This window comes from Mastigoproctus giganteus, chromosome 3, assembly GCF_048544385.1.
Source record: "Mastigoproctus giganteus isolate SK-2022 chromosome 3, ASM4854438v1, whole genome shotgun sequence".
Lineage (NCBI taxonomy): Eukaryota > Metazoa > Arthropoda > Arachnida > Uropygi > Thelyphonidae > Mastigoproctus > Mastigoproctus giganteus.
In genome coordinates, this window is record NC_143577.1 from 192,350,108 (window position 1) to 192,371,590 (window position 21,483).

Here is a 21,483-nt window from a genome sequence, read left to right on the forward strand (position 1 = left end):
TTTTGCTAGCAAAGGTGCTAGTTTGAAATTTCTAATAAATATTACATTTAATATTAAATTGTTTCTTATTTTCATTTCGATGCCATATGCTTGCATTTCACTATGTACTGTCTATGTACATAGTCATATTATGAAGGTACATATAATACATACGTAAACAAAATTTTAGACTAGTTTTTCTTATATATTTCACACTTTGGAACGGAACCCCTTTATTACTATGGGAGCCATAACTGAGTACATGTATTAGCAACATTTCTCAGGAACGTAACCCCCGCTATTCGAGGGGGTTTACTATATTTCTTTGGCATCTTATATTGTTAAATTAAATTTAGGCTTTGCACTACACATACAAAAAAAAAAAAAAAAATTGTTTTTATATCTAACACAGATATCTAAACCCAGACTCTTGTGATATTAGAATTATTAATACACAATTCTTTGGAGACAAAAAATATGTACTTTCTTAACAGATGAATGTAATAAAAATTACATTGCATAACTAATAAATATAAACAATTTTGAAAGCCAAACTTAGAACTAACCATTGTGCCACAGGGACACAAAATCCATGTGCCATTCAGTAAAATTTCAACAGCTGATTTACTTTTGCAAAAAACTGCAGAGCAAGCAGCTGTCACCTGAAAAATAAAATGAATATATCAGAAACATTTCTCTTCATTTATGAATACATAACTATAATTTACAGAGTTAAAATCTAACCAAAATTACTTTCCAACCTGTCAATAATACAAGAAAGGCTACTAACTTGTATTAACAATTATATATTATCATAACAAAAATCATGAACCACTTGTAGTTAAAAATCAAACATGATTTATCCAAAAAATTAAGTGTTAGCCCATCAAAGAAATTAACAGTGTTAGCCTACCTTTGGCTATAATTACTGTTTCAATGCATCATGAAATAAGTTCCACTAATGTCTGGTAGGAAGCTGGTAGTACCATGTTCTATTCCACTTGTAAAGCATTCAGAAGCCCCCCTAACAAAGACAGCAAGGCTGTCTTAGCCTTGCCCTAATTCTGCATTCCAGTTCATCCTACTGATGTTCAGATTGAGTTGAAATTAGTCTCTGTGCTTGCCACTATAATTTTCTGATGTTATTCTCTTCAAACCATGAATTCACTGTCCTTGCTTGTGACCTGAAATATTTTCAGGCTAGGGCCACTTCCCTAAAATTGCCACAACAGAAGGAACAATTGTCCAGAACACCAGTGCAAGAGGCAGCATTCCTGGTTTCATGCACTGTGACCAGTGGAACAAGTCCATATCGTGACAATGCCTATAGTTGAAGGCCTGTAATTCACAGCCCTTGCATGGCAATTTATGGCACGCAGCTCTCTATGTTGTAGAAGCACTTAACAGGTTTGCCTGTGGCTACTCACACTACAGACCCAGATAGTGCATTTTGAGGTAGTTCCCCTCATCATATACTATTCTATTTTGTTTATTTATATATATGAGAAGTTGTTTAATGGGTACAGCATACTCTGTGTGTGTGTGTGTGTGTGTGTGTGTGTGTGTGTGTGTGTGTGTGTGTGTGTGTGTGTGTGTGTGTGTGCGCGCGCGCGTGCGTGCGTTTATGAGTGATTCAGAAGAGTAGATTTTGCATCAAGTTTTTTCCAAGATTGGTAAAACAGCTTCAGAAACCCATCAAATTACAGCTTTTGGCGAAGCACAAATATTCAGATGCAGTGTTTTATAAAGAACCCATCTGTCTGTTGGACAGTTTCCAGCCATGGACCAAACTTTCCCTCCTCCCTCACTCTCTGATCTGTGCAACTCATTGCTTTCAAATGAAAGTGGTTTTCAAAAGAAAAAAAAAACTTTAATGCTATCTGTCTTGGACATTCAGCTATAATCATGGTAGATACTTAAAAGAGTATTACAAAACAGAATTTCAAGACACTGTTCCAACAATGAGAAAATCACTGGATTCAGTGTATTGAATCCAAAAGGGAATACTTTGAAGGAGACATATGTGAAATAAGGTAAATTAAACTTTATATTTAAATATTGTCCATCATAACTTTTGAACAGTATTCTCCAAAGTATTTCAGTACCCCCCTATGAAGTACTGAAATCTATCCATATGCAAAACAGTACAAAGTACAAGTGTTGAGGACACAATGTTGGAAATCAGAATCCACTAGTATAGAATGTAACATGTAAAGCTTAGATTTGAAGAGGCTTGGTTGGATCCTATATTTATTTGTCAGCATGAAGCTTAGTTAGGAGTTAGTCAGAAGGGATAAGAGTTGGTTAGGAAGGTCATTGTGAAGGTTTATGCTTGCAGTTGTTGAAACAATCAAAGGTTGAAAACTTAAAATATCTCCCTCAGATCTTCAATAATACTACTACTGCACATTTAACTAAAAGACAAGACAATTTTAACTTAGAAACATATACTATACTATACAATTTGCAATTAAGAGATATTCATGGTACATCATTTAAATGACCATTTTTTATTTAATTAACACAAGTGTAAAAATGCATACTTAATGCTAAGGTCGCCACTCTTTTAGGCATAATTAAATTAAGATTACTAATTTTTGCATTGGTTTTAAAAATATCAACCTTTTTTAGCAGTATTCCAAAATTTTCTTAAATGTGTCCAAAAAAACAAAACAAAACTGAATAGTGCCACAAATCATACCACTGAAATCTAAGCCTGACCTAGTTTTATGAGGAGTGGCAATAAAGTTCATGGACTGGTGCTGTTGCAGTCATGTTCGATGAGTTTGTAAATAAATGGAAGTGGTATGATGTAGTTCAGACTTCCTCCAACAGATGTGGTACAGAGATTGTCCAGTAGGCTGACAGGTTGAAAGTAACAACGGTTTCATCGATAGCATTAACATTCCATGTCACAAAATCTCCTGCTCATTCTGCATGATTTTGCAATGGAGCAACAAAAGAATGTCAAATTCTGCTTTAAACTGGGAAAATCTCAACAGAAACATATGGAATGTTAAAAACTGTTTATAGTGATGAAACATTAAGTAGTTGTACCAGTGTGTTTGAATAGTATAAGCAGTTCAAAGATGACATGAAGACATTCGCAATGACGCAAAAGTTCAAGAAAGAGATTCTTTTTTGACCCTCATAATGATGGCTGATAAGTTGGATATGAATAGAGAGACAGTTCTTCAAATTTTGCATGAAAATTTAGGGAAAAGGAAAGTCTGTGCAAAATCTGTGCTGCACAGTCTCATGGATGAGCAGAAGAAACAAAGAGTGTCACCATCAAAAACTTAATCCAGACTTGTCGAGCATTCCTAATTTCCTTGATTGTATTGTCACTGGAGATAGTGCTGAGTGTTTCAGTACGACCCAGAGACAAAGCATCAGAGCACACAGTAGACTTCAAAATCATCACCAAGGCCCAAAACATTTTGTTTATAGAAGTCAGGATGAGGACAATGCTGATCATGTTTTTCGACAAACAGAGTGTGAGTTACAAGGAATTTGTACATGAGTGAATACTGCGTTCTAAGTATAGGTACTTCAAAGACAATTGAAGAACATTTCCCAGGGGAGGCCATAATATCCAGAGAAAGGCAGCTGGTTCTTGCTGCACAACGATGCTCCTGCCTATTTTGCACTTGTTGTGAAGATATTTTTGGTAAAACATGGCATTGTACATATTAACCACCCTACTCACCTAATTTAGCACCAGCAGACTTTTTTAGCATTAGCAGAGGCATATGATGCAAGAAAGCAAGCTTATGCAGCATCAGCCAAAAAAAAAAAAAAAAAAAAAACACCTCCCATTTCACCTCTCCATTTGTTCCAAATGCCTGTCCAGCTCAGCCTTAACTTTTTTTAGGCTATCAACTTCCACAACAAAAGATGGAAGCCTGTTCCACCAACCAACCATCCACTGGCTAAAGGCAAACTTCCACACATCCATTCTACAACTGTCTTTCTTCAATTTTAATCTATGCCCCCTCAGGTTCTTAATCTGAGCAAGTGGAAGAATCCCATCAGCATTCAGCTTGCTCCACCAATTCAAGGCCTTATACACCTCAATCAGATCACCTCGCAGGTGTCTACTCTCCAGGTGCTGCAATTTGCAGAACTTAAGCCTCTCTTGGTAAGAGCACCCCTTTGTCCCCCCCCTCACAAATCTTGTTGCCCTTCTTTATACTCGTTCTAGCAACTCTACATCCTTCCTAATATGAGGCCTCCAGACCTGTACACAAGTACTCTAGGTGTGGCCTGACCATTGCCTTGCATAACGGGATAATCATCTCCCTGTCCCTACTAGCAAAATTCCTACATATCATTGACAAGACTCCATGACCTGCCCTGACAGCCTGTCTGCACCGCTCAGCAAACTTCATATTTGACTGCACAATTACCCCCAGGTCTTTGTGCTGCTTTTTCTTTCTCAAGAGAAAATTGCCCTCAAAGGAAAGAGATTTCAGGATGTTGAGGACAGAGAAAAACATAACTGCTGAACTGAACATCATCACTTTGGACACCTTTACTGACTCTTTTCAGAAATTTTTAAAATAGTGTAACAAGTGCATACAATTAGGTGGTGATTATTTTGAATAAAAATAAAACCATTTTTGAGCTCCTTCAACATGTGTTCTTTTTATTGGCCCAGTATGGGAACTTTTTCATATCTTGTATGTTGCAAATATGGAGTGGTTCCATATAAAAAACAGCAGGTAGATTCCAATGAAGCAAATTTTCTGCCAAAAAATGTCAAATAACACCCTTTATTACAGAAACTATAGCATTATTTGTAATTAGTAGACATTGGATTACATACAAATTTCATATTTTTGCTGTTTTAATAATTTACTTACTTTAGCATTAGCATTAATAGAAGCATATGATGCAAGAAAGCAAGCTTATACAGCATCAAAACCTTCCCATTTCACCCATCCATTCACTCCAAATGTTTGTCCTATTCTGCTTTGAATTCATTTAAGCTGACAACTTCCACAACAATAGATAGAAGTTTGTTCCAGCAGTCAACCACTCGCTGGCTAGAGGCAAATTTTCACACATCTATTCTACAACTGTCTTTCCTCAATTTGAATTTATATAGCCTTAGGTGATTAATCTGGGAAAGAGGTCAAATTCCATCAGCAATGAGCTAGCTCAAACCATTCAAGGCCTTATACACCCAAATCAGATCACCTCACAGGTGCATAGTCTCCAGACACAGCCATTTGCAGAACTTAAGCATTTCTTCATAAGAGCAACCCTTTGTTCCCCTCACCAATCTCGTTGCCCTTCTCTTTACTTGTTCCAGCAGCTCTACATCCTTCCTAAAATGAGGCCTCCAGACCTGTATACAGTACTCAAGGTGTGGCCTGATCATTGCCTTATAACAAGGGGATAATCACCTCCTTATCCCTGCTAGAAACATTCCTGTATATCATTGACAAGACACCATGAGCTAATCTTGCAGACTGTCTGCACTGCTCAGAAAATTTCATATCTGACTGCACAATTACCCCCAGGTATTTTTCATTCTCCACTACACTGAGTGTAGTTCCGCACTTACTTACTCCATGGTGCTTGGACCATGAGGGTCCTTGACCGCATTGACAGCTAAATTCCAGAATTCTCTATTATGTGCAAGCTCTCTCTAGTTCACCTCTCCTCCGAAAATAACACTAATATGTTTCTTTATACGAGCCTCCCATCTCAGGGGTGGTGTGCCAGCTTTCCTTTTCCTAGTTTGATTCCTGTGAGTATTTGATGGATGTGTCTTCCATCATCAGTATGGATAGCATATCCAGCCCATCTTAATTTTCTTTCCTTTATTATTTTAATTATATTTTCACTTCTATATTTCTCCTTTAATTAATTGTTATGTAGCCTTCTCCAGTCTCCAGTGATTTCATCTTGTTTTGGTCCAAAAACTGTTCTTAGAATTATGATTTTGAATGACTAAAATCTGTTCTCTGATTGCTTTGGAAGTGGCCAGGTTTCACATTCATAGGATCACCCTGTAGGTAGTATTATCATTCTGTATATCTTTATTTTCAAGTTCTTAGATATTTGTTTTTTTTTAAGTTAGGATTTTTTTGAACCACATAAAAGCATACTCTGACTTTCTACTCTGACTCCTAGAATTAATTTCTTCTGTGATATTATTACAATCATTCAGAATTCTTCCCAAGTACTTGAACCTTGACACTGACTGATTAATTTCCAGTGTTGAAGTTGGTATCATCATTATTCTTATTTCTACTAAGTTCAAGGTATTTTGTTTTATTGTTCTTTATTTTTAGGCCAATGAGATTAGCTTCTTTTTCCAGTACCATTAAATTAGAGATGAGGTGCTGTATATCATATATCATCACTGACAAGGCTTATGTCATCTGCATATGCAAAGGGTAGCCCATTCAGGTATATTCCTTTCCCTGACTCTTCCACTCTTCTTTTCACTTTTTCTGCAGCCAAATTAAACGGCGAGGGTGAAAGTAGTAGTAGTAGTTGCACATGATGCAAGAAAGCAAGTGTAGGAGCTTATGCAGCATCAGCCAAAAAAAAAAAAAAAATCACACCATTCCCTCCAAATGCCTGTCCAGTTCCTCCTTAAATTTATTTAAACTATCAACTTCCACAACGACAGATGGAAGTTTGTTCCAGCAATTAACCACCCGCTGGCTAAAGGCAAATTTCCGCACATCTATTCTACCTCTGTCCTTTCTTAATTTGAACTTATGTCCCCGTAGGTTGGTAATCTGAACAAGTGGAAGGATCCCATCAGAATTCAGCGTGCTCAACCCATTCAAGGCCTTATACACCTCAATCAGATCACCACGCAGGTGCCTAGTCTCCAGCCACTGCAATTTGCAGAACTTAAGCCTCTCTTGATAAGAGGATCCCTTCATTCCCCTCACCAATCTTGTCCTTCTCTGTACACGCTCAAGTAAATCTACATCCTTCCTAAAATGAGGCCTCCAGACCTGTACGCAGTACTCAAGGCGTGGCCTGACCATTGCCTTATACAGAGGGATAATCACCTCCTTTTCCCTGCTAGCAAAATTCCTATATATCATTGACAAAACCCCATGACCTGCCCTGGCAGCCTGCCTGCATTGCTCAGAAAACTTCATATCTGCCTGCACAATTACTCCCAGGTCTTTTTCATTTTCTACCACTTTAAGTGTAGTACCACACAGTTGGTACGTTTCTCTGGGGTTACTTCTACCCATATGCAGTACTTTGCATTTGTAAAGGTTGAACTTCAGTTGCCACTTCTTAGCCCATCTGCCCAAATTATCTAGATCCTGTTGCAGTAGCACACTGCCATTACTGTCATTAACAACCCTGCCAACCTTTGTGTCATCTGCAAACTTCGACATTAAGCCTGATATACCTTCATCAATATCATTGATAAATACACAAAACAACAGTGGACCCAACACCGATCCCTGTGGGACTCCACTAATAACATTAGTCCACGAAGAGCAGCACCCATTGATTACCACCCTCTGTCTTCTCCCACTTAACCATCCTTTTATCCATTGTAGCAACTTACCCTTAATACCATTCTGCTCCAACTTGTACAGTAGTCTTCCATGTGCAACAGTGTCAAAAGCTTTCCTGAAATCCAAGTATATGATATCAAAATTATTTTTTGCATCCAGTTCCTTTGTGACCACATCATAATAACCAATCAAATTTGTCAGACAAGACTTTCCCTTAACAAACCCATGCTGTGTTTGAATTATTGCTGCAGTCTTGTCTAGATGATCCTGCAATGCATCTTTAACCAGCGACTCCATTATTTTACCCGGAACAGAAGTTAAACTAACTGGTCTGTAACTACTCGTGTCACCCTTCGATCCACCTTTGTGAATTGGGGACACATTTGCACATCTCCAGTCCGTGGGAACCTCCCCTGAGTCCAAGGATGCTCTCATAATTATGGCTAAGGGTTTGCTTAGTTGCTTTGCCGCCTCCTTTAAAATAACTGGATAGATCCCATCCACCCCAGGTGCCTTTCTTATGTTTAACTTCAACAATTTCTCCTCCACTTTGCTCTCAGTTATTACAAAATCATTAAGCACACTGCTACAATTTGATAACCTTCTTCCATTTTCAAATTGTAATAATTCCTCACGTGTGAATGTAGATGCAAAATACTCATTCAGTTTGTTTGCTATCTGAGCAGGATCATCAACAGTCGAACCATCGATGTCAAGTGGACCAATCATATTCATCCCCTTCCTTTTAGAGTTTATATAAGTAAAGAAATCCTTGCTGTTTTTCTTAGCATCTTTTGCCAAAGATTTCTCGTAATCCGCCTTCGCCTGCCGAACCTCCTTTGTGACCTGATTACAGACTAGCTTATATCTGCCACAGGCTTCTGCGTCACCTGATAATTTATATGCATCCCATGCATTTTTCTTCTCTGTCACGAGTCTCATTAGTTCATTTGATAACCATTTAGGCCTAAACCTTGAACGATATTTCTTAATCGGTATATAAAGTCTAGTAGCTTCCACGATTAATTCTTTGAATGCTTCCCACTTAGAATTTACTGTTGTAACATCGTCAGTTGATCCCACTGTACAGAATTTAAAAACTGTCTGAGACCACTGTACTCCCCTTTACGGAAGCAAAAACCCTTTCCTTTACCCCTGACGGTAGTTACCTCTTTGAGTAAATCCCACTTCAGCACACTGTGATCACTGCCACCTAGTGGTTCCTTTATCTGCAAATTCTTAATACACGAATGATCACTGCTGATAACCAGATCAAGAGTGTTACTTTCTCTGGTTGCCTCTCGAACATGCTGCTGCAGAAAACAATCATCCAATAAATCCACAAACGTCTGACTAGTGTGTGAGTGACCAACCCACAAGTTCCAGTCAATATCTGGGAAGTTAAAATCCCCCATTATAAGACATTCTGATTTACTGGCCCACTCTATTTCTCTGTACAATTGTTCATTGTACTCATTCAAGTCATTAGGCCTATAACACACTCCTACTCTTATTTTTCCTTTCGCAGTGCTTATCTCACACCAAACTGACTCAGCAGAGCACTGTTCATCTATATTAACTGGGTGCACTTCCTTTGATTTTATGTTTTTCTTAATTAACAGCATAACACCCCTCCCTTTCTGTCCTGTCTATCCTTTCTGTACACATTGTACTCCCCAAATTCCAGTTCTGCATTCCTTATATCTTTGTGACACCACGTCTCTGCTATCCCAACAATATCCACCTTTAATGTCTTGACCAACACTTCAAATTCATCAAATTTATTTACTATACTTCTAGCATTGGTATACATGCAAGCATACATGCTCCTATGCCTATTCCTTGTTACCCTAACACATCCCATATACCCAACTATTCCATGATGACTGCCATCCGTCCCTGAAACCCCCAACACCCCTCGCTCCAGGTCACTTCTTATTCTAATAGAAGTTGTGCAAGAATCACCTTCACCTCTGCCTGCGGTTACTGTTAAACTATTAGTCTTTGTATCCCCCCAAACTAGCAGTTTTCCGACCCACCTAACACTGCCTCGATAGCATCAGCAAATATTCTTGCACCCTTTCTATTTAAGTGTATCCCATCCCTGTAGAAGCAATCTCTCCTGTTAACAAATACAGTCCAGGCTGAAAAAAATTCTACCCCTTGAGCCTTGCACAATCTTTCCAGGGCCGAATTGATCGACAAGGCTCTCATCATGTACTCCCTCCTATCGTGTCTGGGCAGAATTGCAGACACTTTCAAATTCAACCCTATTTCACGGCTTTTTTTCAACAGTGATCTGTACTTGTTGAGTAATTCCGCCGGTCTCCTACTCTTAATATCATTAGTGCCAACGTGTACAACTATATCACCTTTTGTGCCCTTAAAAGATGATATTCGCTCTACAACGTCATCAACCTTTGCCCCTGGCAGACATACCCTGGTCCTGTTCCACCTATCCTTTTTACAAAGGATGTTCCCCGTTTCCCTGACAATAGAGTCACCAACAACTACTAGTTCCTGTGGGACCAGCGCATTCTGCCTTAGGGGTTGCCACTGTGTTGCGTGATGACCAAGTGCAAGCTCTGGCGTTGATGTGGGCAGCTGAGAGCCTGATGGGCCCCTCAATTTAGATCTTTCGAGGGCATCCACCCTGTCCTTCAAACTCTCATATAGGCCCATAACAATGCTGAGTTGTCGCCTGATTTCCTTACACTCCTTACATCGCGCACACACAAAGACATCCCCCATGGCAATATCATGTTCCGTTCCAGAGAGTTCGGCAAACATTTCACAAGTTGCACATTTTTTTAGGCTGTGATGCGTTGGAGAATTGCCCCCCTCAGTTCTCCCCCGAGTCACAGCACTCCTGCCACTTTGTGCCCGTTGCTTTGCTGCTCTAGTCTGGGGCATGGTAGTTTAAATTAATAAAATCAATAAATTAAATGTCAATAGTATTTGAATAGAAACTATTAAATAGAAACAGTGAAGCGTATTACTATATAATTATGCGTTAGAGCTACCTAGCTACCTCAATTAAAAAAATTTGAATTCCCTACCACTATATCCAAAAACAATGGCTACAAAAATGGAACGAAATAACGGTTTTACCAATCGTAAGTAAAATCCACAAAAACTCTTTATCTAAATTAAAAATAAAAAATAACCAGCGTAACTATAACTATATGACTACGTATTAAGTACAATATAAAATAACAATCATGTAAATAAAAGGCAAACACTTATCGTTTTTGCGGAGCCTGTAACTGACAGCTGTAACTTTTAAAGAGATTCAGTGTGTCACCTTGTTTTAATCTGTCGTGATTTCAAAGGGGTCTGATATTTCATTTTGTATTTTAACTTCGTTTATTGATTCTGTCATGCATATTTTTGTTATGGTGACTAGTTTTTGGGATTCCAAATTTTAACACTGTATCCCAGAGTTCATTTCTTCTTCATTTAGCATTAATTTTAATCATTACTGTATATAAATGCATATATTATAAATCAACAGGGATTACCTTTATTTTAGATATAGGAAGCTTCTTTTCCAACTCTCCTAAATATAATAAAATATAATCTCCTAAAAATTATAAATATTCAACACAACTATCACAAACTACTTATTGCAGAAACCTTAGAGATGAAATTACATGACACTTCAATCAATATCCGTAGGCCATTCCTATTGTCCGACGATTGGTCACTTATACACATGCGTGAAGAACAAACACTACAACATAAGACAAAAGTTTCGGATTAATTGTGAATTGCTCTGTTCCTGTGATCGGAGAGTTGGAAAAGAAGCTTCCTATATCTCTAAAATAAAGGTAATCCCTGTTGATTTATAATATAATAGAATATAGGAATTACTGAGCATTTAATAGCTCTCAATTATCAAATAAATGCATATAATATGAATATTACTAGCAACACTGCTATTCCATTAATTCAATCAGTTTCCCCCCCCCACACACACACACATTACACTGAGAAATGTGATTTCCCTAATTGAAAACAGCATGTTATTACAAAATATTAGCATGGGAAAATAAATTAGTGGTTTTTTACTTTAATTCTTGTGAAATTAATGATGTGGGATGAAAGTATATTCTTTGAACATGTAACATAACAGTTTAATTTTGCTATAAAGAATTTAAAGAATAAGCAGCTGGAGCTTTTATCCAAAATGCCAAAAATCAGATCTGGTGTTAGTTGTATATGAGATTGCAAATCACCAATTATGGAAAGATTTTACTAGAGATGGTAGTATTATTTGCGTTATTTGTAAAAAGACCATACCATACCATGCAAAAAAAAAAAAAGTACAGATTGACCAACATAAGAGAGTAGCAAAAAAAAAAAAAAAAAGAAAAAATTGCCAGATCAATTGTTTTTAACCATAACATGAACCGAGAGAGAGAGAGAAAAAAACAACTTTTAAAGAGATCTATGTCTCACTTTCAAAAGAAACTATATCCCATTCAATAAGTTATTTGTTGCTGATTCACAAATCCATGCTGTGACAGCAGTATAATTGCATTCCTGTCTAGATGATCCCATTACTTCTTTAATCAGTGACTCCATTATTTTTTTCTGGGACAGACGTTAAGCTAACAGGTCTGTAATTACTCATGTCACCTTTTGACCCTTCCTTAGTGAATTGGGGATACATTCACACATCTACAATCCATAGGGACCTTCCCTAAATCCAAAGATGCTCTCATAATTATGGCTGAGGGTTTGCTTATCTCCTTTGCTGCCTCCCTAAATTTAATTGGATAGATTCCCAGACACCTTTTTTTTATGTTTAGCATCAACAATTTCTCTTTAACTTTCTCTCTCAGTTATCATAAAATCATTTAGCCTCCGTTGCAGTTTGATAAACTTCTGGTGTCCCGTTCCCTAAAGAATTCTTCGTGTGAATGTAGATGCTAAATACCTATTCACTTTATCAGCAACCTGAGAAGGATTATCAACAGTACAGTTAAACCATCAACATCAAATGGAACAATGTGATTCAACCCCTTCCTTCTATTGTTAATATAATTAAAGAAGTCTGTTCTGCTTTTTCTTAAATTATCACCATAATTTATATAGATCCCATGCATATTTTTTTTTTTTTTTTTTTTTCCTGCTACAAGTATCATTAGTTTATCTGACATCCATTTAGGTCTAAGCCTTTGAGCAGCACTTCTTAGCTGATGTGAAAAGCCTCAATTTCTATGATTACTTCTCTAAATTACAATTTGCCATTGGTAACATCATCAGTTCATTTCACTGCAAAGAATTTAAAAACTGTCTGAGACCACTACAGTCACTTGTACAAAAGTAAAAGCCCTTCTCTTTACCCTTAACAATAGCTATGTCTTTAAGTATATCCTGCATCAGAACACAATGATCACTGCCACCGAATCAGTCTGGGTGGTAGTCTGACGGATTCTTATTGTATGAAGAGACTCTGCTGATAATCGAATCAAGAATATCGCTTCCTTGGTTGCCTCTCATGCTACTATAGAAAAGTCATCCAAATAATCCGATAAATTCACAGAAGTCTTGTTAGCGTGTGAATGACCAACCCACAAGCTTCAGTCAATATCTGGAAATTTAAAATTCCCCATTATAAGACATTCTGATTTACTGGCCCACTCTATTTTTCTTTATAGCTGTTTGTTATACTTATCATCATCATTAGGCCTGTAACACACTCCTACTCTCATTTTTGTTTTTCCAGTGCTTTATGTCACATCAAACTGACTCAATATTGCACTCATCACCCATGTCAACTGGATGCAATGCCTTAGATTCAATATGCTTCTTAACTAAGAGCATAACCCCCCCCCCATCTGTTCTTTCTGTACACATGATGACTTAATCAGTACTTAAAATTCAGAAAATCTACTTACTATGCTCCTAGCATTAGCGTACTATGAAAGTATACATGCACCTGTTCTTAATTTTATTTACCCTGATACAGCCAATGTATTTGCTTGACCTATGAAGATACCCAGCAGGCCTTGTAATCTCTGACATCTTGCTTTTCAGGCTGCTAACTCACCCAATACAAGCAATACAAAATCACTTGCACCTCTGCCTGCAGCTCTAGTTAATCTATTAGTTTGTGTATTCCCTCTCACAAAGCTAGCAGTTATCCCGGCCCACATAACACAAGGGGTGCAAGAATATTTGCATAAGTGTACCCCATCCTGTAAAAACAGTTTCTCCTGTTAAAGCACAGACTGCTGAGAAACATTTTATACTCCATGAGCATTGGTTATTCTCTCCAAGGAGAAACTAATTGACAAAGCTCTCAATATGTACCCCCCTTCTATTGTATCTGGGGCAGAATTGCAGACACTTTAAAATTTAATCCTAACTGATGACTTTTTTTTTTTCCAAACTTGCCCTGTAACAGGAGAAACTGTTTTTACAGGATAGGTTCTATTCCACCTATCCTTTTTTGTGCAATATATTTCCTGTAGTATTAGATAACAACATAAACACTATTTTGATATATACTCTGACTATGTTGAATAAAGCAAGTCAAAATGACTACATACCAAAGCTATTAGTAAATTAATAAGAGGAGTTTACCTCAATATAGTACGTGGAACACTTCCGTATGATACCCTCCAGAAATTAAAACGGAAAAAACGAAAAAATCGACAACTTACCGGTACATTAAAGTAAAATATAAATAATTAAAGTAAAATATAAATAATTAAATAATCAATTTAACACAATTCAAAATCAATTCAAAACAATTAAAATTCAAATTAACGCAATTAAAAGAATCTAACGAAAAAATTCAAAACGATTTTCCTTCCTGAAGCTGACAATGCTTTTCGACCGACTGTCGTGATCACAGGAATGAAAATTACCGAATCAGGCTAAACCTGCAGCTTAAATAGTGATTATGTGTCTTCGCGCATGCGCGTAAAGGTCCACGCATCTGAGATCAAATATGGCCGCCGAACATTAACAGAATTCTCGTGTAATTTAATTTCAACGGTTTCTGCAATTAATAGTCGCGTATAATTACGTTGAACGTTAAGTATTTTGGCCTCGTTAAATAAAAAAGTATGTTTTTCGTTAATGGCATGAAAGGCTAATTCTGACGCTGCTGAACGAGAAGCACGAACTGAGGCTTCGTGTTGATTTACACGAATATTAAGAGAAAACCGCGTCGAACCCTGATAAGACGAGTCGCAATCACCGCAGGAAATGTTGTATACTAGATCATTAATTTGTGTTGCGAACGCGGAAAGAACCGAGCGATTGTTCAGTATAATGTGTAACTTCCGTATAGGCCTAGCTATAATTTTAAATTCGGTATCTTTAAAGAATCTGTTAAGCTGTTTGTGCCACTGTTCAACATATGGGACAGAAATAAAGTATTTTTTGATATTACTATTGTTGATTGGTGCAGTATTTTGTATCCTATCCTTAGCTTGTACCCTAATTCGATTTATTGTGTTAATGGGATAACCTCTGTTCAAGAATCTGCTAGTTAATATTTGTATTTCTGAGTCCAAAGCAGAATCCGTCGTTGAATATTTATAGGCATTTAGAAATTGATTAAAGATAACCGATCTTTTGTAGGTGAACGGGTGGTAGCTATTATAATGTAGAAGCATACCGGTGTTTGTGGGTTTCCGATAGATGCTAAATTGTATTTTGTTCGAGTCCCGGGTAAGCGTGAAATTTAGAAAGTTTAATGACTTAGTATCCGTATCTTCCCTTTCCAATGTAAATTTGAGTTTAGAATGAATATTATTAAACGAATGTAAAATGTCTTGGATAGTACTACTATCGGTAATAACTAGAACATCGTCTAAATACCTCCCATAGTATGTGATACGGGGACGAAAAGGTGTCAAATGTATCTGCTCAATCGTTGAGAGATAGATCTCTGACATTAAGCCACTCAGACTCAAACCCATTGGTAATCCAAAAATTTGTTTGTACACCTTGTCTCGAAAGGTGATGTAGTTAGCCTCAACTAATAGTTTAATTAAGTGAAAAAGTTACTTAATAGGCAGCTTCGTATAATTAATCGGTGTCGAGTTTTTATTTAACATATCCCAAATAATATCTAATGTGTATTCAACGTTTACATTCGTATATAATGAGGTAACATCTAATGAGAATAAATTGTCATTGTCGCCGAGTCTACAGTCTTTAAGATTATTAAATAATGTATCGTAATTCTTAATCGCAAATTGTATAACCTGTCTAAAAGGTTTTATAATGTTATATACATGTGTGGCTAAGGCTGAAAATGCCGAGTTCCTGTAGGAAACAATAGGTCGAATCGGAAATCCAGGCTTGTGTAATTTTACCTGACCAAAAAGTGCAGGAATATTGTATGTTCTGGACTTCAATTCCTTCAACTGAACCATAGTAATGTAGTCGTTTTTACGATATGTGGTTAACGTTTTATTGTATTGATTTACCAAATTGGTAAACAGTGCCGGGTCCACTTCACAAGTTGTATACAATCTCCAGTAGTATACAATCGATACACACAATCATGGGAGATTTTTTGAATGGCTTGGTACAAAATTACATTAAATCTACACTAAAGTACTCGGCCCAAAGTTACCATATTTCTTTCCTAAAATATTGCCTTCAAAACAACATCGTTCCGAAGTTTGCCAGGGTGAATTTAAATCAAAAAATTTCAGGCATAAAACAACTATCACTGGCGACATCACGTAATATTGTTAAGCTTGCCTTAAAATCTCGATATTCGGATAAACAAAAATACCTTTCCCAGGTTAGGAAGCTTCGCGATAAATTAAAAAATTATCTACATCCGAACGATTGGTCTGTATTGAAGACCTCCATAGATTTGCGACGGGAAGCACAAGCCTCAGAAATAAAAAACAGACACGTTAATAAGTTGCAAACATTATCGAATAGTTCAAGACACGTTCATGCGAATTCTAACACATTGTCGCGAGCTTGCGACCAAGTTCACACGAGTCGGGTGACATCCCCCCCACAGACACATAACGCACTACCACAGAATATGTCGGCTAGTTCACGAACACCCCCTCACCCAGTATCCAACGAACCGACATATCAACAGGTTACAAATCTTTCCTCGTGTACTCTATCGCAGGACCAGATTTCACTTTTATCCAAAGGATTAAATTATAATTTACCACCTCGAAAGCTGCCAAAAAAACAATGCGTAATTGATATTGAATTTGGACTTCGTAGTGTTCCACAAAAAGATGTATTTAATCAACAAGTTAACCAAGTAGTGAATAACATAAAAGAAACGCGACTTCCTAAATTGAATACACATGACAGTTCAGCTTTACGAGAACTTCGAGAAAATAAGGACATTATTATACAGAGGGCAGATAAAGGAGATACAGTGGTAATACTAGATAAACATGATTATATTAATAAGTTAGATTCAGTTGTGTCTGATACCTCCACTTATTGTGAAGTGGACCCGGCACTGTTTACCAATTTGGTAAATCAATACAATAAAACGTTAACCACATATCGTAAAAACGACTACATTACTATGGTTCAGTTGAAGGAATTGAAGTCCAGAACATACAATATTCCTGCACTTTTTGGTCAGGTAAAATTACACAAGCCTGGATTTCCGATTCGACCTATTGTTTCCTACAGGAACTCGGCATTTTCAGCCTTAGCCACACATGTATATAACATTATAAAACCTTTTAGACAGGTTATACAATTTGCGATTAAGAATTACGATACATTATTTAATAATCTTAAAGACTGTAGACTCGGCGACAATGACAATTTATTCTCATTAGATGTTACCTCATTATATACGAATGTAAACGTTGAATACACATTAGATATTATTTGGGATATGTTAAATAAAAACTCGACACCGATTAATTATACGAAGCTGCCTATTAAGTAACTTTTTCACTTAATTAAACTATTAGTTGAGGCTAACTACATCACCTTTCGAGACAAGGTGTACAAACAAATTTTTGGATTACCAATGGGTTTGAGTCTGAGTGGCTTAATGTCAGAGATCTATCTCTCACCGATTGAGCAGATACATTTGACACCTTTTCGTCCCCGTATCACATACTATGGGAGGTATTTAGACGATGTTCTAGTTATTACCGATAGTAGTACTATCCAAGACATTTTACATTCGTTTAATAATATTCATTCTAAACTCAAATTTACATTGGAAAGGGAAGATACGGATACTAAGTCATTAAACTTTCTAAATTTCACGCTTACCCGGGACTCGAACAAAATACAATTTAGCATCTATCGGAAACCCACAAACACCGGTATGCTTCTACATTATAATAGCTACCACCCGTTCACCTACAAAAGATCGGTTATCTTTAATCAATTTCTAAATGCCTATAAATATTCAACGACGGATTCCGCTTTGGACTCAGAAATACAAATATTAACTAGCAGATTCTTGAACAGAGGTTATCCCATTAACACAATAAATCGAATTAGGGTACAAGCTAAGGATAGGATACAAAATACTGCACCAATCAACAATAGTAATATCAAAAAATACTTTATTTCTGTCCCATATGTTGAACAGTGGCACAAACAGCTTAACAGATTCTTTAAAGATACCGAATTTAAAATTATAGCTAGGCCTATACGGAAGTTACACACTATACTGAACAATCGCTCGGTTCTTTCCGCGTTCGCAACACAAATTAATGATCTAGTATACAACATTTCCTGCGGTGATTGCGACTCGTCTTATCAGGGTTCGACGCGGTTTTCTCTTAATATTCGTGTAAATCAACATGAAGCCTCAGTTCGTGCTTCTCGTTCAGCAGCGTCAGAATTAGCCTTTCATGCCATTAACGAAAAACATACTTTTTTATTTAACGAGGCCAAAATACTTAACGTTCAACGTAATTATACGCGACTATTAATTGCAGAAACCGTTGAAATTAAATTACACGAGAATTCTGTTAATGTTCGGCGGCCATATTTGATCTCCGATGCGTGGACCTTTACGCGCATGCGCGAAGACACATAATCACTATTTAAGCTGCAGGTTTAGCCTGATTCGGTAATTTTCATTCCTGTGATCACGACAGTCGGTCGAAAAGCATTGTCAGCTTCAGGAAGGAAAATCGTTTTGAATTTTTTCGTTAAATTCTTTTAATTGCGTTAATTTGAATTTTAATTGTTTTGAATTGATTTTGAATAGTGTTAAATTGATTATTTAATTATTTATATTTTACTTTAATTATTTATATTTTACTTTAATGTACCGGTAAGTTGTCGATTTTTTCGTTTTTTCCGTTTTAATTTCTGGAGGGTATCATACGGAAGTGTTCCACGTACTATATTGAGGTAAACTCCTCTTATTAATTTACTAATATTATTATCAACGTAGAACATATTGAGTATTACAGCTCTGATTCATACTATCATACCAAAGCTATATAACTATATATGAGCAATTTATGGTCTAGAGTTGCACAGGTTTACATATGTCAAACCTGTTCACAGCCATGATAGATTAGAATGAATTAGAATGCAACATAAACATTGGAAGGTTTGGAATGGTGGATACAAAGCTGCCAAAGTTGTACTCAGCCTGCAAGGCTGAGTACAACTGTACAAGTTACACATGCCTAACACTAACTTGGGATAGATGACTACTGGCTGGATGACAAGCAGGCTGGTTGCAGGATAAAGTTGCCAGAAGCTTAAAATTAAATACGTGAAGAATGTTATTATTATATTATTATTTGGTTTTTAGGAGCATTAGCAACTAAGGCCACATTGTTCCGGGAATATGTGGTGGTCATTCCCTGACCTTTCCACATCCTCCATATTTGGTGGTGATGGGATCGAACCCCGGTCTAATCAAGAAACGTGTGCTACGCACTGCTGCTCCTTCCCACCATATCTAAGTTACAGCTACAATATTAGGAGAGGTGTCTTAAAGGAAAACAATTTTTTGCATATATATTAATTGGGTTAAAATAAATAAAATATTTTAAAGTCAGTAGTATCAAAAATTTTCGGAGAGAATCAAGATCCTTCCACATTACAAAACGTTTGGAAAAAGATTTGCCAATGCCGCAAATACACAAGAAGAAAAGAAATCGATTATATACATTCAGAGCACTGAAAAAATATCCTATATAAAGCTAAACTACTAATAATACACAGTTAGCATTTTTATTTTTGAATATATGTAGAGAAATACATTTGGAATCTGTTACCATTCCATCATATTCAAATGTGTAGCATCTTCGTGGATAACTGTAATCTTCGGTCAAATTAGTAGTATCGTGATTACCTGCTCTTCTACAATCTTGCTATAAAGTAAATCAGAAATTATACGTAGCACTATATCATGTTTTTACATTAATAATTATAAAATATACAGTGATAAATAATACTGCAATTTTATTTTGTGTCTCAATTTACATAACCTTTGTTAGATAGTTAACATTTTGATCAAAAAGGAATTTTAATAAAACAAATGAACATAACACAAGGTAAATTACCCAAAATAACTGAAGCTTGGCTAGTTTTCATAATCAGTTTTAATGGTTAAACCTCTTGATTGTCCTGCTTCATATTCTGCCACTAAACTACCAGTGTCAGCACAAAATTCTGTAACATAAGTATTGGCACTGGGATAAGAAAAATGGACCCAACTTAAAATTCATATGGCAAGGGTAGTTTTGAATATTTTTAACTGAATTCCTCCCTTATCTCATTGATGCAATGCAAAAGCATTGCATCAATGTATTTTAAAATCTTATATTTTTTAAATCTTATATTTATTCTAAATATTTTAAATTTTTTTAAATATTTTTTAAATCTTATATTTATTCTAAATATTTTTTAAATCTTATATTTATTCTAAATATTTTAAAATCATATAAATATTTTAAAATCTTATAAATCATAGTAACTGCAAATTTTTTTTTTAAACCGAAATGCCAAATTTAAGTTGCACATGCTACCATTCAAAAGCTAATTAGACTGCCTCGTGTAAATGTTTCTGAATTTCTTTTTTTTTTTGGGTTGTTCATATTATAACCATAATACAAATCCATTATACCCAGTGCAAGGGTACAGTTTGCTAGGGCAGTACAAATCAGCCTTGCATATCAGCTTTCCATGCTGTCCTATTTCCTCATAGATCTTTGGCCTTATCCAAGGTAACCCTTCCTTCCTTCCAATGTATGCTGGACACTATCAACCCACTTTCCTCTTGGTCTACCTATAGGGCTATTATCATTCATTTTTGTTTCAAATATCTATTTAGCTAATTTCTCTTTTCCTATTCTTTCTACATGTCCATATCACTGAAGTTTGCTTCACCTAACTCTGAATAGATATTTGTTACCAAGATTTTTTTCTTATTTCTTCATCACAATTACCCTTCTATACAGGGTGTCTCAAAAATATTGGTACAAATGTTTAGGGGAGGTAGGTAACATTAAAAGGAATGTGAATCGCATAGGAACCCATAACCGGAAACGTCACCTAAGTCAGTAGAACGGCGCTGTTCATCAGTTTGCGAGAGGGAAAATTTCTGGGTTACTCATTCAAGCAGTAGTCGCCACACGAAGAGCATGCATCGATATACGAACTGTAAGCTGGCAGACATGCACCTAGTGTATGGATTAGCAGAGGGCAATGGACGAGCCACTCAACGAATTTAGGGAGAACGCTTCCCAGACAGACATGTACCGGACCACCGTTTGCTTGCACGTGTGCATCAAAATTTGTGCGATTATGGGTCAATTAGAGATAACAGGAGTAGTGTGGGCAGACCACATTCAACGCGAACTCCCACCATGGAAGAAAGTGTGTTGAATGCAGTCCAGAATAATCCTACTACCAGCACATGTGCCGTTGCCTCTGCCTTAGGAGTGTCTCGTTGCAGTGTACAGCGTGTCTGGCACGAAGATTCCTTACACCCCTTTCATCTCAAAAGGGTTCAGTTATTGCTCCCCCAAGATCA

At 36.6% G+C, this 21,483-nt stretch overlaps 1 protein-coding gene across 1 annotated transcript in view; it reads right to left on the minus strand.

Annotated features, from left to right (window-relative positions):
* Positions 1 to 21,483, minus strand: part of LOC150088529 (ciliated left-right organizer metallopeptidase-like) — a 189,946-nt gene that overhangs the window by 61,876 nt on the left and 106,587 nt on the right. The window contains exons 13-14 of the mRNA XM_090370219.1: positions 19,724 to 19,819; positions 546 to 641 (exon numbers count right to left, since the gene is read on the minus strand). Coding sequence (XP_090226345.1) covers positions 546 to 641; positions 19,724 to 19,819 — 192 coding nt within the window. The remainder of the gene's footprint in view (positions 1 to 545; positions 642 to 19,723; positions 19,820 to 21,483) is intronic.